The 20,153-nt window shown below is 36.8% G+C and overlaps 1 protein-coding gene across 1 annotated transcript in view; it reads left to right on the plus strand.

The window, feature by feature from the left end:
* Nucleotides 1–17,327, plus strand: part of LOC107045510 (allantoicase) — a gene marked incomplete at its 3' end in the record, with an annotated part of 63,985 nt that extends 46,658 nt beyond the window's left edge. Inside the window, 3 exon segments of the mRNA XM_015267811.1 lie at nucleotides 11,284–11,652; nucleotides 16,146–16,328; nucleotides 17,224–17,327. Of these exon segments, the coding sequence (XP_015123297.1) occupies nucleotides 11,284–11,652; nucleotides 16,146–16,328; nucleotides 17,224–17,327 (656 nt within the window).
* Nucleotides 17,328–20,153: the final 2,826 nt, after the last annotated feature.

Genomic DNA, 20,153 nt, shown 5'->3' on the forward strand with positions numbered 1-20,153 from the left:
AATGATTAATATTGATGAAACCCATTAGTACGTATAATTAATGATACAATTATTAAAAAGAAAAATATTCGTGTTCGTATTTTTGTTTTAATGGGAAAGTAGCAATGTACAGTATATTGGCGCCCCAAAGGGCCCAAACGGCTGAAACTGGTATCGACGCCCCTGAAAAAGGTAGCCGGGCGCACATGTGTTTTTAATTTTGAGGGACTGGCGGTGAGCGGGCCCATAAACCCCATAACGAGTTATGATCGTTTTAACAGCACTTTTTTTGAGAAATTTTCTTGATTTTTTAAAAAATCAACGGAGATTGTTTATTGAAAAACTATTGACCGAATGTGTTTTACATTGAACTCAAAATGCATTGTTTTTTTTTCAGGTCGGCTCAGCAATTCTACAACGAAATAGCCGCAGTCGACATTTCTATGAATAAAATCAATAATTATCGCAATTTCGATCTTTTTCTTCCCTGGTTGGCTTCTCAGGGGTTATACGAATCTCTGAAAAAATTGACGATTTTTTAAAAAAAATTTTCGTACGTTTGCTAGCGGTTCAAAGTTTGCCGACTTTTACGGACCCTGAAAATCGGGGGGTTTTTCGGCTTCTCACAGCGATTATAAATAAACTAATCAAATTGAAAACTTGGAACTCCGTATTGGGCAAGCGAAATACTTCTATTACACAGTGTATTTAGTCTCATATTTTTACGATTTTTTTTCACTGACTTATAGACGTTTATTTCGAGTGGTCTCTACTTTTGACACCGACAGTAGTTTCCGAGATATTCGACTTTCCCTGAAAATTTTCTGTCTGCGATAGCTCAAAAACTTTGTATGAACGGGTATATATGTACATTCTGTTGTTACTCGTTTCAATATTTGTTTCGATGCCATCTATCTAATCAATTAAAACACATCTACCCGTTCACAGCAAGTTTTCAGAGAAAGTCGAACTACGATCCATTCGGAAGCTTACTACCAATGAAATAGGTAGAAATGAAAGAAAGAGGAAGAATTATAACACAAAAGTAACAGTCTGATGGCTTCTGCCAAAAAGGCTTCAACCCCTGCTTGTTTTTTCTTATTATTGGGAGTATTGAAGCGAATAATAGTTTTCTATTGTTCTTATAATTCAATTAAGGACAATGTGATCCCGAATTTCAATCGAATGAAAGAAGAAAAGTGTAATCGGTCTAATCTAATCACTTGAATTATAAGAACAATATAAAATTATTATTCTCTTCAATACTCCTAATAATAAAGAAAATTAATAAAAGTTGATGAAAAAAAAATTTTGTTTTGCTTGAATTGTATCAAATAGTCGTTTTTTGGCTGTTTCATTTTGCTCCACTCTCCCCTATATTATGACTCATTCTCAAGTATTCCTACAACAGAATCATGAATTGATGAAATTGTGTTTTTCTTCTCGATTTCGCATCACATTTCTATAAACTTCTTGAATTAATCCAAAATTTCCAGAAATTCTTTGAATTTTCTCAAAATTTCTAGAAATTCCTTGCAATCCCTGGAATTTTATGGAGAATTTTCCGGGACTGGATTTTACTCAATCACAGCGCAGTATTCGAGGTCACAATATTCTTTTGTTATCAAATTTTTTCGGCAATTGCACACTAGCTTCTGGAAATTGCATCTGATAATGCAATGCATTGCTCTTCATCTATTCCTAAACAATTGGATGTTTTGCTGGAAGAAGGCCTTGAATACTGCGCTCCGCTCGGCCAAAATTCAGTCCCGGAAAATTCTCCGCCGAATACCCCAACCCCTCGCAATATTTCCTTCAAGCTTCCCTGCAAACAAACAAAACTTAACACTTTCATTTGTTTGCAACGAAGATATCGCAAAATATTCCGATAATTTTGAAGGTCTCGGGGTATTATAATTGAAACTTCCTGTATTCTCTCGAAATTTCTAGAACATGCTTGAATTCCCTCGAAAGTTCTAGAGAGTCAGGTGAAAACAAGCTTTTGCATTATATATAAGATTGAGATTGATGACACTTGGAATTCACGAAATTGATTAATTATTAGTCATTTCAATAATTATAACATGAGGGAAAAAATTACGAATGAAAATTTATGAGAGAATGATTTTTATATGGCCGGTAGGGTTGTACTGCGGTACTTGTTAGTTCGGTAGGGTTATTCGGTAGGGTTATTCTGTAGGGTTATTCTGCGGTAGGCTGGTCGCTTGGTACGATTGTTCTGCGGTAGAGTTGCATGAATTCAATATTTTTGACTGCATCGGTAGGGGTATAATACGGTAGGCTTATCGTTCAATACGGTTGTCCCGCCGTGGAGTTGCACGCATTCAATTTTCTAGATGGCATGGTAGCGATCTAATCCGGTGGGCTTGTCGCATGGTACGATTGTTCCGTGGTAAAGTTGGACGGATTCAATGTTCCGAACAGCATTGGAGTATAATTCGGTACGCTTGTCGGTGGATACGGTTGACCCGCGGTACCGTTGCACCATTGATAGTGTTCTAACGCGGTAGGCTTGCCGGAAAACCAAATTAGTGGGTTAGAGTTATACGTTGGTAGGGATGATTTCGGTGGTGTTTCATGTCGGTCGAGTTTTCGTGGGTACGGTTGTTCCGTCGCCTCCTCTACAGTGGCGCCCTATAGGTTGCGTATGGTTTAGCGGGAATTCCCTCACGATGCCACCACTTAACGATTAAAGCCCAAATAACACGGCAGCACATTTCTGCGGAAATGACCCTACTAGAAATTTCACTCCGCAAACCTTTCGGCCCTGATTCGGTATGCCGAGCCTAACGTTCGGTGCTGATGTGGTCAACCGAGTCCGGCCCGGATAAAAAACGTTATGCGTTTTCATGATCCGGGCCAGATCAGAATTGCCACATACCAGCAGAATTATGGAAGCCAATTAAAATTATAATTGATCTAATTTGTACTTTTCTATTGATTATTGATAATTCAATGTGCACTTTTGAAATAATTCCCAAAACTTTCAACTGACACCGGTCCAAATCTATATGCGCAAATATATACGTGGTTGATGACTATCCATTATAGTTTCGCATAATGTAAAAGAAAAAAAACAACTATTTGCTAATTGATTTAATTATTCATTAGTGATTAGTCTTGACTCCTGATCGCATTTATCACTGAAAAACCCATTTTTTACACCTAAAATATTACGCACACGACTGATTTCGAACCCGGGACCTACAGATTACTAAGCCTATGCCTTATCCGACTAGCCTACCGCGCAATTCGTATATTGCACAATTCATACTGTCTATATAAATCAGAGGCTTTATATGCATCATTCTATCATTTTTTTCTAACATTTGTATAATTCAACCTGATAATAATAATTACGAATCCATCCTCGTTCCCCCCTTCCTTCCCCTCCCCCCACCTACGGCAAAGGTTCGGCCAATATTCGGCAATTGGCAAGGGTCTTATCAGAGTATTAATTAAGGATGTCGCAGAGATGTACTTCACTTTTTGTTACAGAAAAATGTTCAAGAGCAACACGTTTATGGAAAAGAAACAGTAGAACTTCATTTTTCTATACAACTTTCTCCATTGTTTTCTTTAGAAATCCCTCGACATAAATTTTTCAAGTGTTTTCTACTTGATTTATCTTCTCTTCTAATTGAGAAAATTTAATAGACGGAGTTCGAAAATTTGAACTGGGAAATTTCTATAGAAAATATTTCAATAAAATACATTGTATAGAAAACCCGAATTCCATTTTTTTAGAGAGTATCTTCCTAAGCTATGGGAATTTCCGATAGAAATAAGCGGAAAATTCATTGAAAATTGGATAGGAATCCAATTGAATTTTCTCACAAATTCGGTAGGATGTCTTATAGTCTTTTTTCGTATATGTCATGAAAAATTCAATCTAAATGATCGCATTTTCGGAAAATTCACATGTTCGACATATTCAACATATCCAGAATATATTGACCTTGCCGAATCAGGCCATGATTAGGCCCCCACCAGATTGCCGAATCCATGTCAAAACTGTATCTATGAAATATTTATTTATAGATATAGTTATTTGGGCCTTTCATAAATGCTTATTTACGTACTACATACTGAACCTAACCTCCACCGAATTCGGCTCGAGCCTCGTATGTTGTTAGGCATGCCGGATGGGGTATGCCGTGTCTGGTTCTCATAAGGCCCTAATGAGGCAGACCTATCCGGCATGCCTAACAAAAACCGAAACTCACACCAAATCCGGTGTAGGTTAGATCCGGCATGCCGTATGTAAATTCTAGTAGGGTGACTACAATCATTTACTAAAGTTCTGAAACGATCTGAACTTGGATCCTATGTATTTTATTTCAGAACTTTAGTAAACGACTGTACAGTGGCTAGGTTGCGTACAGCAACCAGACTAGTAGTGTAGTCAATCTAGCATTTAGGTGACACATTTAATCCTCCGTCCATGAAAAAATAACTATTAGATAGGTAAGAATTCCCGGAAAAACATATCAAATTGTTCAATGACAGATTGATGTACTACATATTGAAAATAATTTAAAACAATTGGAATTTTCAGGCGAACGCCAAAAATCCGTATAGATTCAATTAAATTGAACCGATCATTGAGAAAAAAATACCAGTGTTTAGGGCCGAAAATTCTCTACGAAAATGAGTTAGGAACCAATATTACAGGTGCACTTGTTCTCCCGTAATAAATTATTTAGTATTTTTTACGTGACATCTCGTAAAACGATCAGCTGATTCAATGAGGCCCAGCCCCGTATGTGCGCGCACTCCCCTCAAAGTAGCAGTATGCGCAGTAGATTTGAACTGTGCATTAGGCAGGCTCAAAAAACATTTGGTCCGAATTTCAATTGGCAAGTTTATAGAAACGAGAGCTCATTAGTTCAAATGACTGTGTGATTTTTTTCCGATTTTTAGCAACATTTCTAGTGCTTCCGCAAACGATTTGAAAATATACAAAAATATCTGACCCACTGGCAGTTCGTCATTATGGACGTTAGTGAAAAGTCAAATGATTTTATGGCGATCCCTTGTCAGGTAGCAAGAGTGTCGACCCAGTGTGATGTACAAGTGGGCATGTTCTAGGAAATATCTAAAGGTCCTGCCATTATGCTCACTAGTCACAAAATCGTCAATGTTAAGTAAACAACTGAAAACTTTTTTCTTTTACTTTATGTATTTTGAAACGATAATTTCAGATATCTTGATTTCCTTAACTTCGGCTGATCTAAACAGAATTCATCAATAATGTTCTGTAATTACCGCATTGAATAACGTCATATTTATTCATATAAAAAAAAAGTTGGGACGGGAGATATCCTCTCATCTATGTTGAAGAAAATAATTTAGACATTATTCTTTCAATTTTCTTCCCTTATCAATTGAAATGACTTTCTAGACTACTGAAATGATTAAATCATTAACAAATTTTTCTTGCATGCTCTGTCTCGATTAAAGTCAAATTTCAATATAGTGAGAATTAGGCACTGTTCTTTTCCAAGAATCTATAAAGATAGTGCTACAACAATTCAATAGATAATATTTCGATGACATCGGATTGCAGCATCACAATCCGAATGAAATTAATATTTCAATATTCTTAAAAATTTAAATTAGTAACAGATAATTCCGATAATACGATTTGTGAGGCTCTTTTGTGCCTTCAGGGACCTTCTAAGAATGTAAAAATTCTGGGATTTTACGAGGAGTTATTCAGTTTGACAGTCAGGGGCGAGTATTGAGCAAATTTCATAATTTCTCCATTAATTTATGATTGGACAAGCCGAAAATTTTGGGGGTGGAGTTTTTGCCCACTTAATATTCCTTTTACTGGAATACCTATGAATTTTGGGTCTCTCCTCAATCCCTCCTGAACACAGAAAGTCATTTGACGATGCACTACCAAACCAATCACATCGAAATAATTGCTACGTTGATTTTTTTCTCTTCTGTAAAGATTAACAACAAAAAACGTACGAAAATGCCAGAAACGCGACAAGACATTGACATCACTTTCGTCGGTAGTGCAACGTCGGAAATTTGTGGAAACCGTTTGCCATCCAATAGGCAGGTTTTACAGTGTTTTTTCTATCACACGAGATATGTAACACCGAAGCTTACTGCCCGTGAAGCCGCAAAGTGTATTGTGCGGAAGTGTGCCCTTTTTTGGGAATACGCAGGAATCCCAATCGTGCAAGAGTCCTATGCTATTACGAAAGTGGATAATCTAGTGAATTAGTATAGAAATATTCAAAGGTACAGCGATTGTCGAAAGGAGAAATATTTAGTAGCGCAAGTGAAAGAGATCGAGTTCCAAGATATGCTAGACAAATTATTTCATTCAATCAGCGGAGTGCACAAATTAAATTTCGGAACAGTGAAATATTTTTCTATAAGACATACACGGTTTTACAGCGATCATTTTTTGATAATTTTTTTCGGTTCCATTGCTCAGAGCAACGAAGAATTTTCTGCCTACGATTCTCCTGATTAAAATCCTGAGAGAAAAAATAATGCCCCCGATTACCACTTGAGCTTCAAAATTATTTGAGGAGAAATCACTCGCGCTTCGCACTCGGGATTTTTGAACTTGCAAAACATAACACCCTCCTTTATTTGCAAAGAAACTATCGAGAAATATCCAATCGTTCTGAAGCACCCACAGTATTATGAACAATTATTTTTATGAGTTACTCTAGCGATAAGTAATGTATATCACATTTATATTAAATTTGTATGATTTAAAAAAATACAGCGTAATAATACATTTTCTAAACTCTATGAACATTCAAAATAGTTTCAATAAAACAACTCCACTTCTAATTGAGCTATAACAATGAACCGAGTGACGTTGAAATCGTAATGTATTGAGGAATTTAACGATGTTGTTTGTCAAGTTAAATTCCAAAAGAGTTGACAAACTTAATATTGAAAAACGAATAAACCAGTTATTTATTACGGAGAGAAAGAAAAAAATCGACCTGTGCTAGAGAAGGCTGGGCCAGCGGACTAACCTTCTCCATTTCAGTATATGGCCCTCCATAAAAACACCGGACACTCCCAGCACCTGTCGGAGCCTAAAAGTTTAACAATTTTCTTTTGCATTTTTCTCGAATTTGGACCTGTTGAAAATTATCCTTCTTTTGGAGAATGACGATGAGATAGTTAAACTATCACTTGACGGAATTAAAAAAGGACTGGATCGATTTCGGAGGGCTCTGGAAGCCCCCAAAAATGTCCATTTTCAGCAAAAATGATCCACTTTTATTCGTTAACAAATGGAATGGAAATTGCGAAAGAGCATTATTCATATTATTTGATTATTTGTCAATAGTTTCCCACCAAGTATTCAAGAAAATATGAAAAGTTTACTCATATAATCACGATTCGAAACTTAATTGACTTTTTCACGTGTATAACGTCATAACAAATTCCAAATCGTTGCGGAAGCTCAAAATATGGTTCTAAAAATCGGAAAAAAATCACACAGTCATTTGAACTAATGAGCTTTCGTTTCCGTAAACTTGAAAATTGAAATTCGGAAAAAATGTTTTCTGGGCCTGCCTACTGTGCATGGAACTTCGCAGAGGAGTTCGAACTTCGTGAATGTTTTAACTGAGAAGAAAGCCGGAAAAAAATATAGGAGTAAATGACACAATTAAAAAGAAGAAGTGTCACAAGATTATTAGGGCTAATAACATTTTGATTGTCCTAGATAAAAATAAGAATACTTCTTATATGTATATAATTACTTAAGTACATAGATGGCAGTGGGTTATCAATTCCTGCATCCATTAAATAATTATAAACCGGTTAATTTCATTCATAACATACATATTTGAGTCTTCTCTACATTTGCATTCGATTATATTTCGGAATTAAACAATAGAAATAAGCAATTATTGACTGAGAAAACTTTATCAAACACTTTTGGCAAAGTCTTCTGGGTCAATATTGGTAATATTTCATTGTTAATATTGTTTCATTCCTAAATATAACAAAATATTACTACAGAGGACGCTCAAATTAATTTTATGAATAAAATGAATTCATCAACCAACTTGTAATTTTTTAATGGGTATAGAAATTGAATACTCCCTTTCGTTTATTTATTTAATTAATTTTATACGTATAAGAAGTACTGTTATTTTTATTCATGACAATCAAAATTGCCCGAAGACCTATAAACGGCAGTTGACCGAGATTTTCCATATATTTTTGCGAGCAACGGGTGATCGATTAGAAAAAAATTCTGAAAATATTGCCTTTGGAAAGCAACAAAAAAAATGGAAATTTTTGTTTTAATTTTTGTTTTTATACATGGAAATATTATAAAAATAATTTTCAGATTATTGAATAGAGTAGGAAGTGTTCAAATTCCAAAAATGAGTATATTTATTTCCTAGTTGCCCAAAAAATTGTATAAATTTACAAAAAAAAATTTCAAGAACAGGAATATTCAGGAATTGTTTAGGAATTCTATACACCATGGGGAAAATTGATCAGTTGAAAAGAAATCTTCAATAATTAAGAAGTAAAATATTATCGATAGAGTTTTCCCTTTATAGTAATAAAAAAAAAATAGTTCATTTTGCGGACCATATATTTCTCCTTCGTCATCCCTTCTTATTGACTACATCGTTATAGTTGTTCAAATATCATTCAGAATACAAGTTTTCCATGCAAAAATGTAGATAATAGTAACTCTAGATTATATATTTATAATAACGGATCCATTATAATAAAGGATCCCAAATATCATTACTCCAGTGATGCATACAATCCCTGGTATTGCACCATCCAACCTGAATGTACAGGTAAAGTAGAATTAATTCCACAAACTGGTTGTGCCCCATTATGGAAATCATCATGAGGAGGGCGACCTAATTGCCCTTTCATTGTTATCAGTTTCCACTACAAAGCGGCGTTGGGAGTAAATTGTCTAGCCACAGTGCACTTTAGGCACCTACATTTTGGTGTTACTTGAAATGATTGAATTAATTGATTAAGACGAATAAATCGCAAAACCTTCACGTACGTCGTGGAATAATCAAGCACATGTATATTTGAATCGACTGCGCATACCGCTCTTGCCCTAAAGATGCGCGCACAGAAAGGGGCTGGATCTCGGGGAGGAATTCGGCAATAATACAAAATTAAGGTTAAAAAAACTTCTGAGGGTTGTCACGGAAAAACTGTTCATCCTAGAACATCACTCCTCATATCATTTTCATGTGGAATTAGCTCCTCTACAATGTGGTATGTGTTTTTTTTTCAATCGATGGAGTTTAGCTGAAACTACGAATGTTTTTGTCATTGACCCGAACGAAAACGACTCTTTTTTAATTATTTTTAATATCTAGTACATCAATCTGTTATTGAACAATTTGATATGTTGTTCAGGAAATTTTTATCTATCTAATGGTTATTTTTTCATGGACGGAGGCTTAATTACTAGGTTTGGCTATTTTTGAGACTAATTTGACTGCACTATAGAGTTAAGTTGATTCATGCATCACTCAAGTTTCATTCTGGGTATTCATTCAATTATTACACCAAATATCAATAGGCCAAGGGTCATGAAATTCATCATTCAATCCGTGACATGAATTAATATTTACATCGCTATTTATTATTTCAATACTTGATTTGATACCTAGAAAAATACTTCTGGTGGTACATAACCTTCTCGGTTTTCACACAAGTATCGTTTTGGAAATTAATTTACGCACCACCAGAAATATTTTTTTGGGTATCGAATCAAGTATTGCAATAAGCAACAATGCAAATATGAATTTGTTACGCATTGAATATTGAAATCAATCCGTCTTGGCCTGTCGGTATTAGCTTCCATACTCGAATCGATACACAGAATAATACTTCTTAGTGGTACATGAATGCACTTAAGAATTGGTACCATGTTGATTGCTGTATATTAATTCAAGTGTTAAAATCGGTACTGATTCAAATATCGATTGGTTCTAATGCACACGGAGAGAAATTATTAATAAAAATTATCCTACCGTTCTACAAAAGTGTATTATGAATACTCGTTTCCTCATTTCTATCCTGAAATTTCGTAAAAATTAATATATGATCAAATTTTATTCTACCGTAGAGAAATTTTATCCTGATAAAAATAAAAATTACCGTGCCGGTAGAGTAAAAATTACTGTATCGGTAGGGTAGAATTTACCAACTGTTCTAGAATTTTCGTTGTTATCTACATAAAAATTATTGGACTGGAAGGATAAAATTTATTATGCGTCAGGAGAAAATTTCTCTAACGTAAAAAAAAATTTGATCAACATATATTAATTTTTACTAAATTTAGGGATAGAAATTAGGAAACGATGACTCATGATGCACTTTTATAGAATGGTAGGATAATTTTTATTAAAAATTTCTCTCCGTGCATTACGTGGAAAGTTGAAAAAGAAATTTTCATTTTTTAAAATTCGAAATATGTAGTAGATTGTGCATCAAGGAAGGAAAACAGGAGATTCCAACGTACGTGTGGATTAACCGCGGTAAACACACGGGTTTTTATGTCTCGTTTTCCTTTCTAGGTGCACATACTATTTTTCGCCAAAACTGCACGGTATAGTTCGTTTTTTCTTCGTAAATGCAGGGAGGAACGTGAACTATGTCATTCCGAGAATCGTCGAAAAGAACAGAAATTCGAAGAATGAAATAAGTCGCTTTCCTGTCATCATTTGAGGACGAAAATCGAACTTTCCGTGCAGATATGACGAAAAATCACGTCGCTCAATCACATGAAAATTTGCCCTCTATCATCTAGGGATATTGCCAATAGCGTACATACTTACCTCTGCCTACTCTGTCGCGGTAAAATACACACTTCCAATTGGTCGATTTTAAACATTAACAATTTGCAAACTATTTAATTAATATTTGTTTTCGCATTTTTCCCGAGTTCCGGGAGATTAAATCCATTACTGGACGCAAGATTTATTAGTAGTTCAAAAACACTTTGTATGTATATGTATGTAAAAAATCATATACTGTCTATGCATAGCTAACAATAAGCTATGCTTGCCGAAAAGGGTGGCAAAAAACGTTAAGGGCTTCTCTTTGAAAATAAAAATTCCAATTTTCTTTTGATTCTTTGTATTCTCTATCAGAAATACATCTCTAGTGATATCTACAACGCACTATCGCATCGACTCAGGGATTAGACACCATCCTCCTAGTCTTCTTTTTATTTGTGTTATTTTCTCATTCTATTATAGTAAATTATTGTCCAAACGTTTTTAGAATTGGAAGACAATAGTACCAATGACGGAACTAGGTTCCGGATGCCCCGAGACACGTCACAACTACATTGCGTCTTCCTCAACATTTGCTTGGACCCACCTCCGACTGAATCTTTTCCCCGACGGTGGAGTCGCAAGGTTGAGAGTGTACGGCACCGTCTGTTCAAATCCACTCAATCCCGACGCTTTAACCGACCTGGTGGCCCAAGAAAATGGAGGAATCTGTGAGCACTACAGCAATGCTCACTATGGTCACCCGAGGAACATAATTAGACCTGGAAGAGGGATAACCATGGCTGATGGTTGGGAGACTGCGAGGCGACTTGATAGACCGCCGATTATCGAAGTCGATAACTCCGGAATTCTGCAGGTAGTATTTCAAGGATATTCCGGGGGAATTAGGGAAATGCAAGTGTGGAGTCTGGCACTTCTGTTACTTTGTCGATCATACGTTTCTCTCGAAAAAAATGATCTTAGGAGAAAATCTCGAGGGACCTTGTTCGTTGGGACGAAAGTTTTCTAAAAAAATATTTTGAATTATCCAATTAGTTTATATAACAATCAAATTTTTATAATTATAGTTAGCCATTGAAAAGACTTAAATGCATTTTGAAGGAACTTTGTGGAAAATCCTATAGATGGAAAACGTGTAGATCCAGTATATTTCTAATGTATAACAACAACCTGATATATAATAACATACAATGAAGGAGTCAGGCCCACATGCAGAATTACCACTCGAACTGAGCGCGAGGATTTTAAGCTTGTCAGACCGATATAGGGAAGGGTGTGCCTGTATCGCTGAGCGGGTAATACCGCTCACCCGATTTTCTCCACAACCATCAACTTAAAAATTTCTTTCTATTCCTGATCATGAAGAATGTGATGATAGGATGTGATTATCGGGAAAATTTCACTTTATTTACCACTTTAAATATGAAAAAACACGTAACGAAGTTTTGAGGTCTTTACAGTGCAAAATTTGTGGACTTGTAATCAAGGTTTTTGATAGTTTCAAACGCTGAATTCTCATATTAAACTGCGGTTATTCGATTCGTGGTACTTTAACGCGTAATTTGAGACCAATTCGAACTCAAAACTCCACTCATGTCAATAATTATCAGCAATTTTGTTCACGCCGAGCGGAGCCGGTAATACCGCTCGTAGTATCGGCCACGTAGTTGCTCGACAGCACTCGAGTATAGGTTAGGTTTCGGCGCGAGCGATACACGCAAAACCCTATGAGTGGCATTGGAATCGTGCCGAGCGGTATTACCCGACGGCGGGTAGTACCGCTCAATAGGCTCTCTCTTTTATTTTCAATCAATTTTGTGAATTCTAAGGAGAATTAGGCGTCTACATGACGAGAATAACGAGTTCAATAGTTAAAGAAGTCTCACAAATACGTTCTTTATACTCAAGTTGAAATATAAAATATAAAACTGGCATTTCCCCTCAGGTGGGCGGTACAGGCATACCCTCCCCTACTTTCCTTCCGCGAAATCGGAAGGAAATGTGCACTTTGTGCCCGCTGGGGTGAAAAATCAATTTATGTCATTAGGCCCGATAAACTGCGATTCTAACCTCGCTTTGCTCGGTTAGATCGCGGTTTTCGAACCCAACGACATAAAATATCATATGTCACACGGCGATAAAAGCATTATCTGGCGAATGTGGCTTTATAATTCGAGCCGAAGGCGAGGATTATAATCACATTCAGATAATACTTTTATCGCCTGATGACATAATATACTATTTCTAGAGCATTATGGGGTCTCGTCAGTGATCTAATACACTTGTGAGAAAATTCGGAAGGTACTGGAGACACCAAATTCGGATCTGCGGTTGGGTATATTAAACAATGATAATATTTCCTCCTTGATATTTCATTTTTTATACATGCATCGCTGAAAATTGAAAAATCTTCTTTTGGCTTACGAATGGAATCATTAATGGCAGCATTAATTACAGTGGTAATGATAAAATTTTAAATTTTCAATCTTCTTTAAGATACAATACGAACCCAATACGCCGTACGCTCCCTATACCACTACTGTGGCATTACGCTGTGATCAGTTCAGTGTTTCAATACGCTATCCGTACGATACGCGTACACCGTACAGAGCTTCTAACTTCTGAAAACCCAATGGTACGCTTGGTTATCTGGGAATTAATAGAAAATGTAATGAGTGCTATCGCTGAAACTCAATTGGTGTTGCAGTTTTTAAGAAATTCACATTTGTTTAACCCTCGATTACTCGCGCTCGGCCGTCATCTTCATCCGTCGTACGGTTAGCGCAGTGCCGCTGGGTTAAAACTGAGCGCTTTGCTGCCACTTTGGCGCTTACCGCTAAGCGCGCATTTCAAGTGTGGCAGTGAATGTAGCAACACTGTCGCTCGTGAGGTGGGCAGGGACTTATTCTCACTGGGCCACGCTGCTTTTCCTCCGTTCAACGTTTCTGTCAAGTAATTTCAATGCAATCAGATGAATAGTTTCTTGAGATATTGAGCAATATAGTTTGTAACGTGGTCAATTTTTGCTGGGGATAAAAATGTACATTATCTTGCCCTTTTCCTTTGGTGGAGTTAGTAAATTGAAGAACTCGATGATTGTCGGCACCACTTGTTCTGTCTCGACGCAAACAATAAGCCGAAATGAATTCGAAGCGGAAAAATACAACGAAAGTCAAAAATCCATGAAAAACTTAAAAAAATCTGAACGGCCAAGGAAAAGGTGACAGAATGCTCGCGAGAGAGGGGTAGGTCGAGGTGGAAACAGGTTACTGGGCTCGTATTCGACAGGAAACTCATGGAAAACAATAGTTAATACTGAAATGTAGGCGTCTATATTGCCCCAAAATTTTTACAGAAATAGTATATTTCAGGGAAAGTGCCATAAGGTTTTCTACTCGCGTGGAGTTGACGTCCGAGCCGAAAGTGAGATGATAGAGCGGGTGTTAGCTTAATATAATCGTTATTAACTATACTCTTCTCTTCAAGGAAAATGAATGAAACAACGAACAAACAAAACTAATTAATTACACCAACGATAGATGATTATTTCTCGAAAAACTGAATCGACGGTAGCAATTCACGCGAGAGCAACAGTCAAAATTGTTCGTGGGACCTTCCACCGAAACCTAAAACTAACCCATTTTATTCTGCAATAATCCATTAATTGAGCGGCAACATCGCAATTACACCTATCCATTTCCTCGAAAATTCAAAAAAGGAAAACCCTAAAGAATTATCGCGCAGCACGGTAATATTTTGGCGTAAACCACGAAAATCCAATCGGTCCTCCATAGTTAACTCATCCAAATCCGAGCAACATGATTCGTGAGGCGCCACAGCGCAAAATACAAGAAACAACGATAAACATGAAATCTCATACTATTCCGCCACCAAAACGTCAAAAAAAGGAGGAGGAAAACCTAAGATTGAAAATTCCTCTGAAACTCAAAATTTCCAGTTTGTCATTAGCTGTTTGAAGTTTCTGCGATCATCTAAGGGATTTCCCCCAGAGTCCCTTATAAGTTTTACACAAAAGGGGGGCGTCCATTAATCACGTGACACTTTTTAGGGGGGNCCTGACAGTAGAGTGTTTGTTAGTGTTGAACAATGTTTTAACAATCCTTGGATTGATGACAACTCATGAATTCAGAGTCTCTTCTGTACGAAACGTACTAATATAGAGAGGACTTTCTCCAAAGAGACACGCTAGAAAAAGCTATTTCCAAAGAGGAACTATTTGCAGAGTGATCGATATCAAACATCGAAACATTATACTATTGAAATTAATATACTTAAGAGATGAAACTATGACTCATATATTTCNCAATCCTTGGATTGATGACAACTCATGAATTCAGAGTCTCTTCTGTACGAAACGTACTAATATAGAGAGGACTTTCTCCAAAGAGACACGCTAGAAAAAGCTATTTCCAAAGAGGAACTATTTGCAGAGTGATCGATATCAAACATCGAAACATTATACTATTGAAATTAATATACTTAAGAGATGAAACTATGACTCATATATTTCAACGATTTGTTTCTGGAATAAAATTATTTTTCGTTCATTAGACGTGTATAAAAGAGTTGTCTTTTTAACAAAAAAAAAATTTTTTTTTTCAAAAGTGATCATTTTTCATACTGAGCTTTGAAAAAAAAACACATGTGATAACATGCCGGGGGGGGGAGTCGACGAAATATCACGATTGATCACCAGAGGGGGAGGCGCGTATCAAAAAATTGTATAGAAATTTTCTGTACGGATTGCGTATAGAAATTCTATAGGATTTCCGTATATGATATTCGGATATTTCTATACGAACATTTTCTATACAAATTATTTCTATACATAAATTTTTACATAAATTTTTCTTTTTATACGAAAGATGTCTGAACGCTCTAGAAAAAAACATAGAGAAATGTCGCAACTCCATACGAAATGTTTCTATACATGTGGCAGTGGGTCGTATAGGATTAAACCTATAGAAATCGTATAGAAATAATTTGTATAAAAAATATCCGTACAGAAATATCCGAATATCACATACGAAAATCCTATAGAAATTCTATACGCCATCCGTATAGAAAATTTCTATACGCTTTTTTCATACGTGGGGGGTCAGAAATGAGCCAAAATTGGATCACGTGATTTATGGACGCCCCCAAAAGTTGAATATCCTTAAAATTCGTCATTCGATTTCGCCGTAAAAACTAAAATCACACCAAATTGCAACTTCCTGTGTCAATTTTTTCTGTGCGTAGTCGTTTAAACATCGATTCCATCACAAAAATAAAACAATAAATAGAGCACTTGAAGTTAAAAACATCTTTATGTTCTTCAATTTCCAGGTTCCTGGAAATGAGTGGGCTGTGTTCAAACTCGCGCATATTGGTATCATAGACTCAATCATTATCGACACGACACACTTCAAGGGCAATTTTCCGGATAATACCAAGGTCGAGGGCATTCTCATTAATTCTGATGATGACAAGAATAATGACAGATGGAAAACAATTCTCTCCACAAAAAAGGTAAGAAAATTTTTAGAGATATACATTAACAATAAATCATTATTTCATATTGAGGATCAATTTATCCTTGTGTCGAAATTCAAGCGAAGATACGGCTGAACCTCTATCTTTCTCCTCTAGCCAGAGGTGATTGAGCGAAGAGTTTTCTACACAGGCTCAGAATAATGATATATTCAAATTGAAAATACCATTCATAATGGAACAACTGGTAACCGTAATGAGAACACTACTCATTTGACAAATTCAATCGTGGATAAAATGAAAAATAGTAATTTTAACTAGTTCAAATTGATAGACCATGCTCAATAGGGTGACCGTTAGGGCACCCGTTCCGGAATTTTTGATGTGCCGCCCCCCCAAAGGACTCGAAATAAATAAAAAATCCTCTTATAATTTCAGCTCTCTACCTCCATACTAAAACGCCCTCCAAAAGCCTTGTTTTTTCCCATCAGAATAACAGGGGACTTTCATGGAAAATTCGAATCTATTGCCCCCTTCCTCTGTTATGTCACATGGAAATTTACTGAGTAAATGATTTACTTTTAACGGAAATTTTTAGTTCTTTGTTCACATTTTACAATAGTGCAATTATTCTTATAGGAAAAACGTGTTATTCTTATAGGAAACGTTATTCCCGTCTTATCCTTATGTGAAAAACAAGGCTTTTAGGGAGCGTTTCAGGATTGAAATAGAGAGTTGAAATTTTAAGATTTTTTTTTCTTGATTTCGAGTCTTTTGAGGAGACAGTACGTCAAAAATTTCGGAACGGGTGCTCCAACGGGCACCCTAATGCTAAATCATGAAGATGCAAATTTCGCTTTTGGCTCTCGTCTCGGCACATTCATACCTCTAATAATCGTCAACAATACTCTATTCAAAACTCATGTTTTTACAGTTATCGGCTCACAAGCCTCACGTCTACGCCTCTGAGGACTTGGATTGGCACGGCCCAGTGAGCCATGTGCGATTAACAATCGCCCCGGATGGTGGAATTTCAAGGTTCCGCATTTTTGGATACGCTCACTCCTAGTTGCAATCTACTCCATTATAATCATCCAAATCCGTGCATTTATTTACAAGATACATGATTATTTCTGAAATTGTAACCACAACTTACAATTGGATCTTTGCATACATAAAAATATCTCAAATAAACTATAGGGGAGGATGGGGCAAAACGGTCCCCCTTCAATCGTCAATATTTTCCGATTCAATAATCCGATTGGGATGAGTTGGAGCTCGTTTTGAAGAATGAAAAATTATCTTCAAAATGAAGTTGAAACTGGGAATTTTCACAATGTCATTCACAAGTTATTGACAATTGAAGGGGGGCCGTTTTGCCCCACCCTCCCCTATTTGTGACCGTCCGTATGAAAAGAGTTTGTCGATATGGATTCATGGATACTGAAATAATATTGAGAACATTCTGTAAATTCCAAGTCCACAATGACCCTGATAGTGTGAAAAGTGATATCGTTTCAGAAGATCAAAATAGTAGACATACTGTCGCACGCCAGCCGGCAAACCAGCACTTTACACACGCTACATGTGTGTAAATTGCCAGTTTGCAGACGTTGTGCGGGAACAAATTTTAAATAAGTCGTCGTAAATGACGTTTTTGACAAGTGTGATTACATCCCTCACCTTCAGCTGTAAATCTCACAGTCGCTAAAAATGCCAAATGATATGATTTTTTTGTCGCACAGTGCCTGTAAAGTGCCGGTTTACGGACAGATATGCTGCACACTTCATTTACCAAGTCTTTAGGTAAAATACAATTTCGATTGTGAAATACAATTTCGCGTGTAGAATAGTATATTTCGATAACAGTGAACGGAATATTCACGAGTGTGAAATTGTTGGCAGGCCGAGGCGAAGCCGGGCTACCAATCACACGAGCTGAACCAATTCCCGTCTCACGGCTGTCGAACAATTTTTTTTGACAGTGATGTTACGTTCAGCGAGTGGCTGAACTGTGCCTTGTTCGTTTAAGAGACCAAACGCGCACTACAGCGCGCTGTAATTGTAACAATCATAATTTAAAATCTCAAGATTAAATTAATCATGAATGAAATTTGTCGTCTCAGACGACTGGAGCCGATGAGGAATAAGCGTGATAGACTTGTGGGATATCGATAGTTATCGACTTTAAGTGTTTTTTTAAAATAGGACAAGTAAAGGAAAAAACTTTTCGTTTATGAATAAACAGAAGGCACTTTTGGGCATGAGTTTGTGAGGAATTAAGGGGTTCAATATTCGCGCTCTGAAATAGATCACATGTTCTATGGTCACAAATAACATTAATACGCGCATCAAAATATTGTGGTCACACCAAGGAGTCGCCCGCGCGATCTACTTCTTCTGCCTCCAGCCCCGGACGTGTGTACATCACCACGCTGTCACGTATCGATCCGTCTCTAGGGGTCGAGTTGACGGTTGCACTCATCGACGCAGATCTCTCCTGACCAAGGGCACCTATAATTCCAAGTGTTTTGGATTTAGCAGGCCACTAGATCCCACGGTGACGATTGGAGGTGACCGGATGGTGGAGATCTTCATCCTGACACAGATGAGGACACGAAATTTTCTCCTCTGGATCGAACGATCACGGTGACGCGGGAGGCGCGTCGGAGCATCGTTGGATTATACGCCAACGCTGGGCGTTTGTGGAAGCCGCGGGTAGTTACTGACAAATTTACAGAGCTAATTCATTTACGGAGGAATCGCAGATAAGTCTTTGAACATTTATTGGGAGCAGTATTGGGAGAAATCAGGGGATTAAAAGTTTTGGAAAACTAAGAACAACGTAGAGAAGGGAAGGAATGATTTTCAGAAGAATGAGTCGCGCATAGTGGGTTGTTGAATTAAAAAAGTATTGATGTACGAGTGGACGAATGGGTAATGAGATCATTGGGACCGTTATATGATTTTTCTTTGGCATTGTTACAATTGTTTGAATTATTCACGATCGATCGGATGAGTATGTCCATGAAAAGTCAGTAATTTTTTATTATCCATTGAACTCTAAATATAAATATTTCATAAATTAAGTACTTGAATGGAATTATTCCGGTAAAATTGAACCCATTAGCATAAAACTCATCGTAACTATCTTATTTTGATTCTTAGGTAAGTCCAAGTGGTACCTCTTATATTATTTTTCTTGCCGAATTTATTTTCGTTCGCTTCGCACCATCATTTACAAATACAAGTTAAACGTAGTAGCAGTGTTAAAAAAATGGTTTTTAACGTTTGGGAGGTATGTAGGCAATCATCACAATATGTAGGGAGCAAAATTTTGCGCACGCGGAGCCTGCACAAAATGTCACCTTTCACACAGTGTGATGAAAAATAATTTAACAATAGTTTAAATGGAATTCGTGGAGACTAAAATATGAATATATCGGAAACTAGAATCGACAAGGTCGGCCCTTTTTATGCGGACGTCCATACTTATTTATGCATAATATATTATGTTGCCCTCAAAAACCTCGAAGAATTTATAGACTAATTGTTCAAGGATTCATGAAAAAAATAATAAAATATAAAAAGGAAATCTAACCCAGGCAGGAGTTATACAGGGTGTTTCAGAAGTACATGTACATCTGAACACCCTAGGATCAGGAGGTGATTCTGAGCAGAAAATTCCTCTTGCACTTTGTGATCAGACTCACCCCTAAAAAGTTATTGGCAATTAAGGGTGGGCCAATGGGGAGTGATTTTTAAGCGGGCGCACATCCATGTGATATGCAGCATATGTTGTGTGCCCGCCCCAACATTCTACGAGAGAAAAGAGCGCAACGATATTGCTCTCTCTCTCTCTCT

This window comes from Diachasma alloeum, unplaced genomic scaffold (genome assembly GCF_001412515.2).
Source record: "Diachasma alloeum isolate Michigan unplaced genomic scaffold, Dall2.0 Dall_scaffold_00966, whole genome shotgun sequence".
NCBI classification, from domain to species: Eukaryota; Metazoa; Arthropoda; class Insecta; order Hymenoptera; family Braconidae; genus Diachasma; species Diachasma alloeum.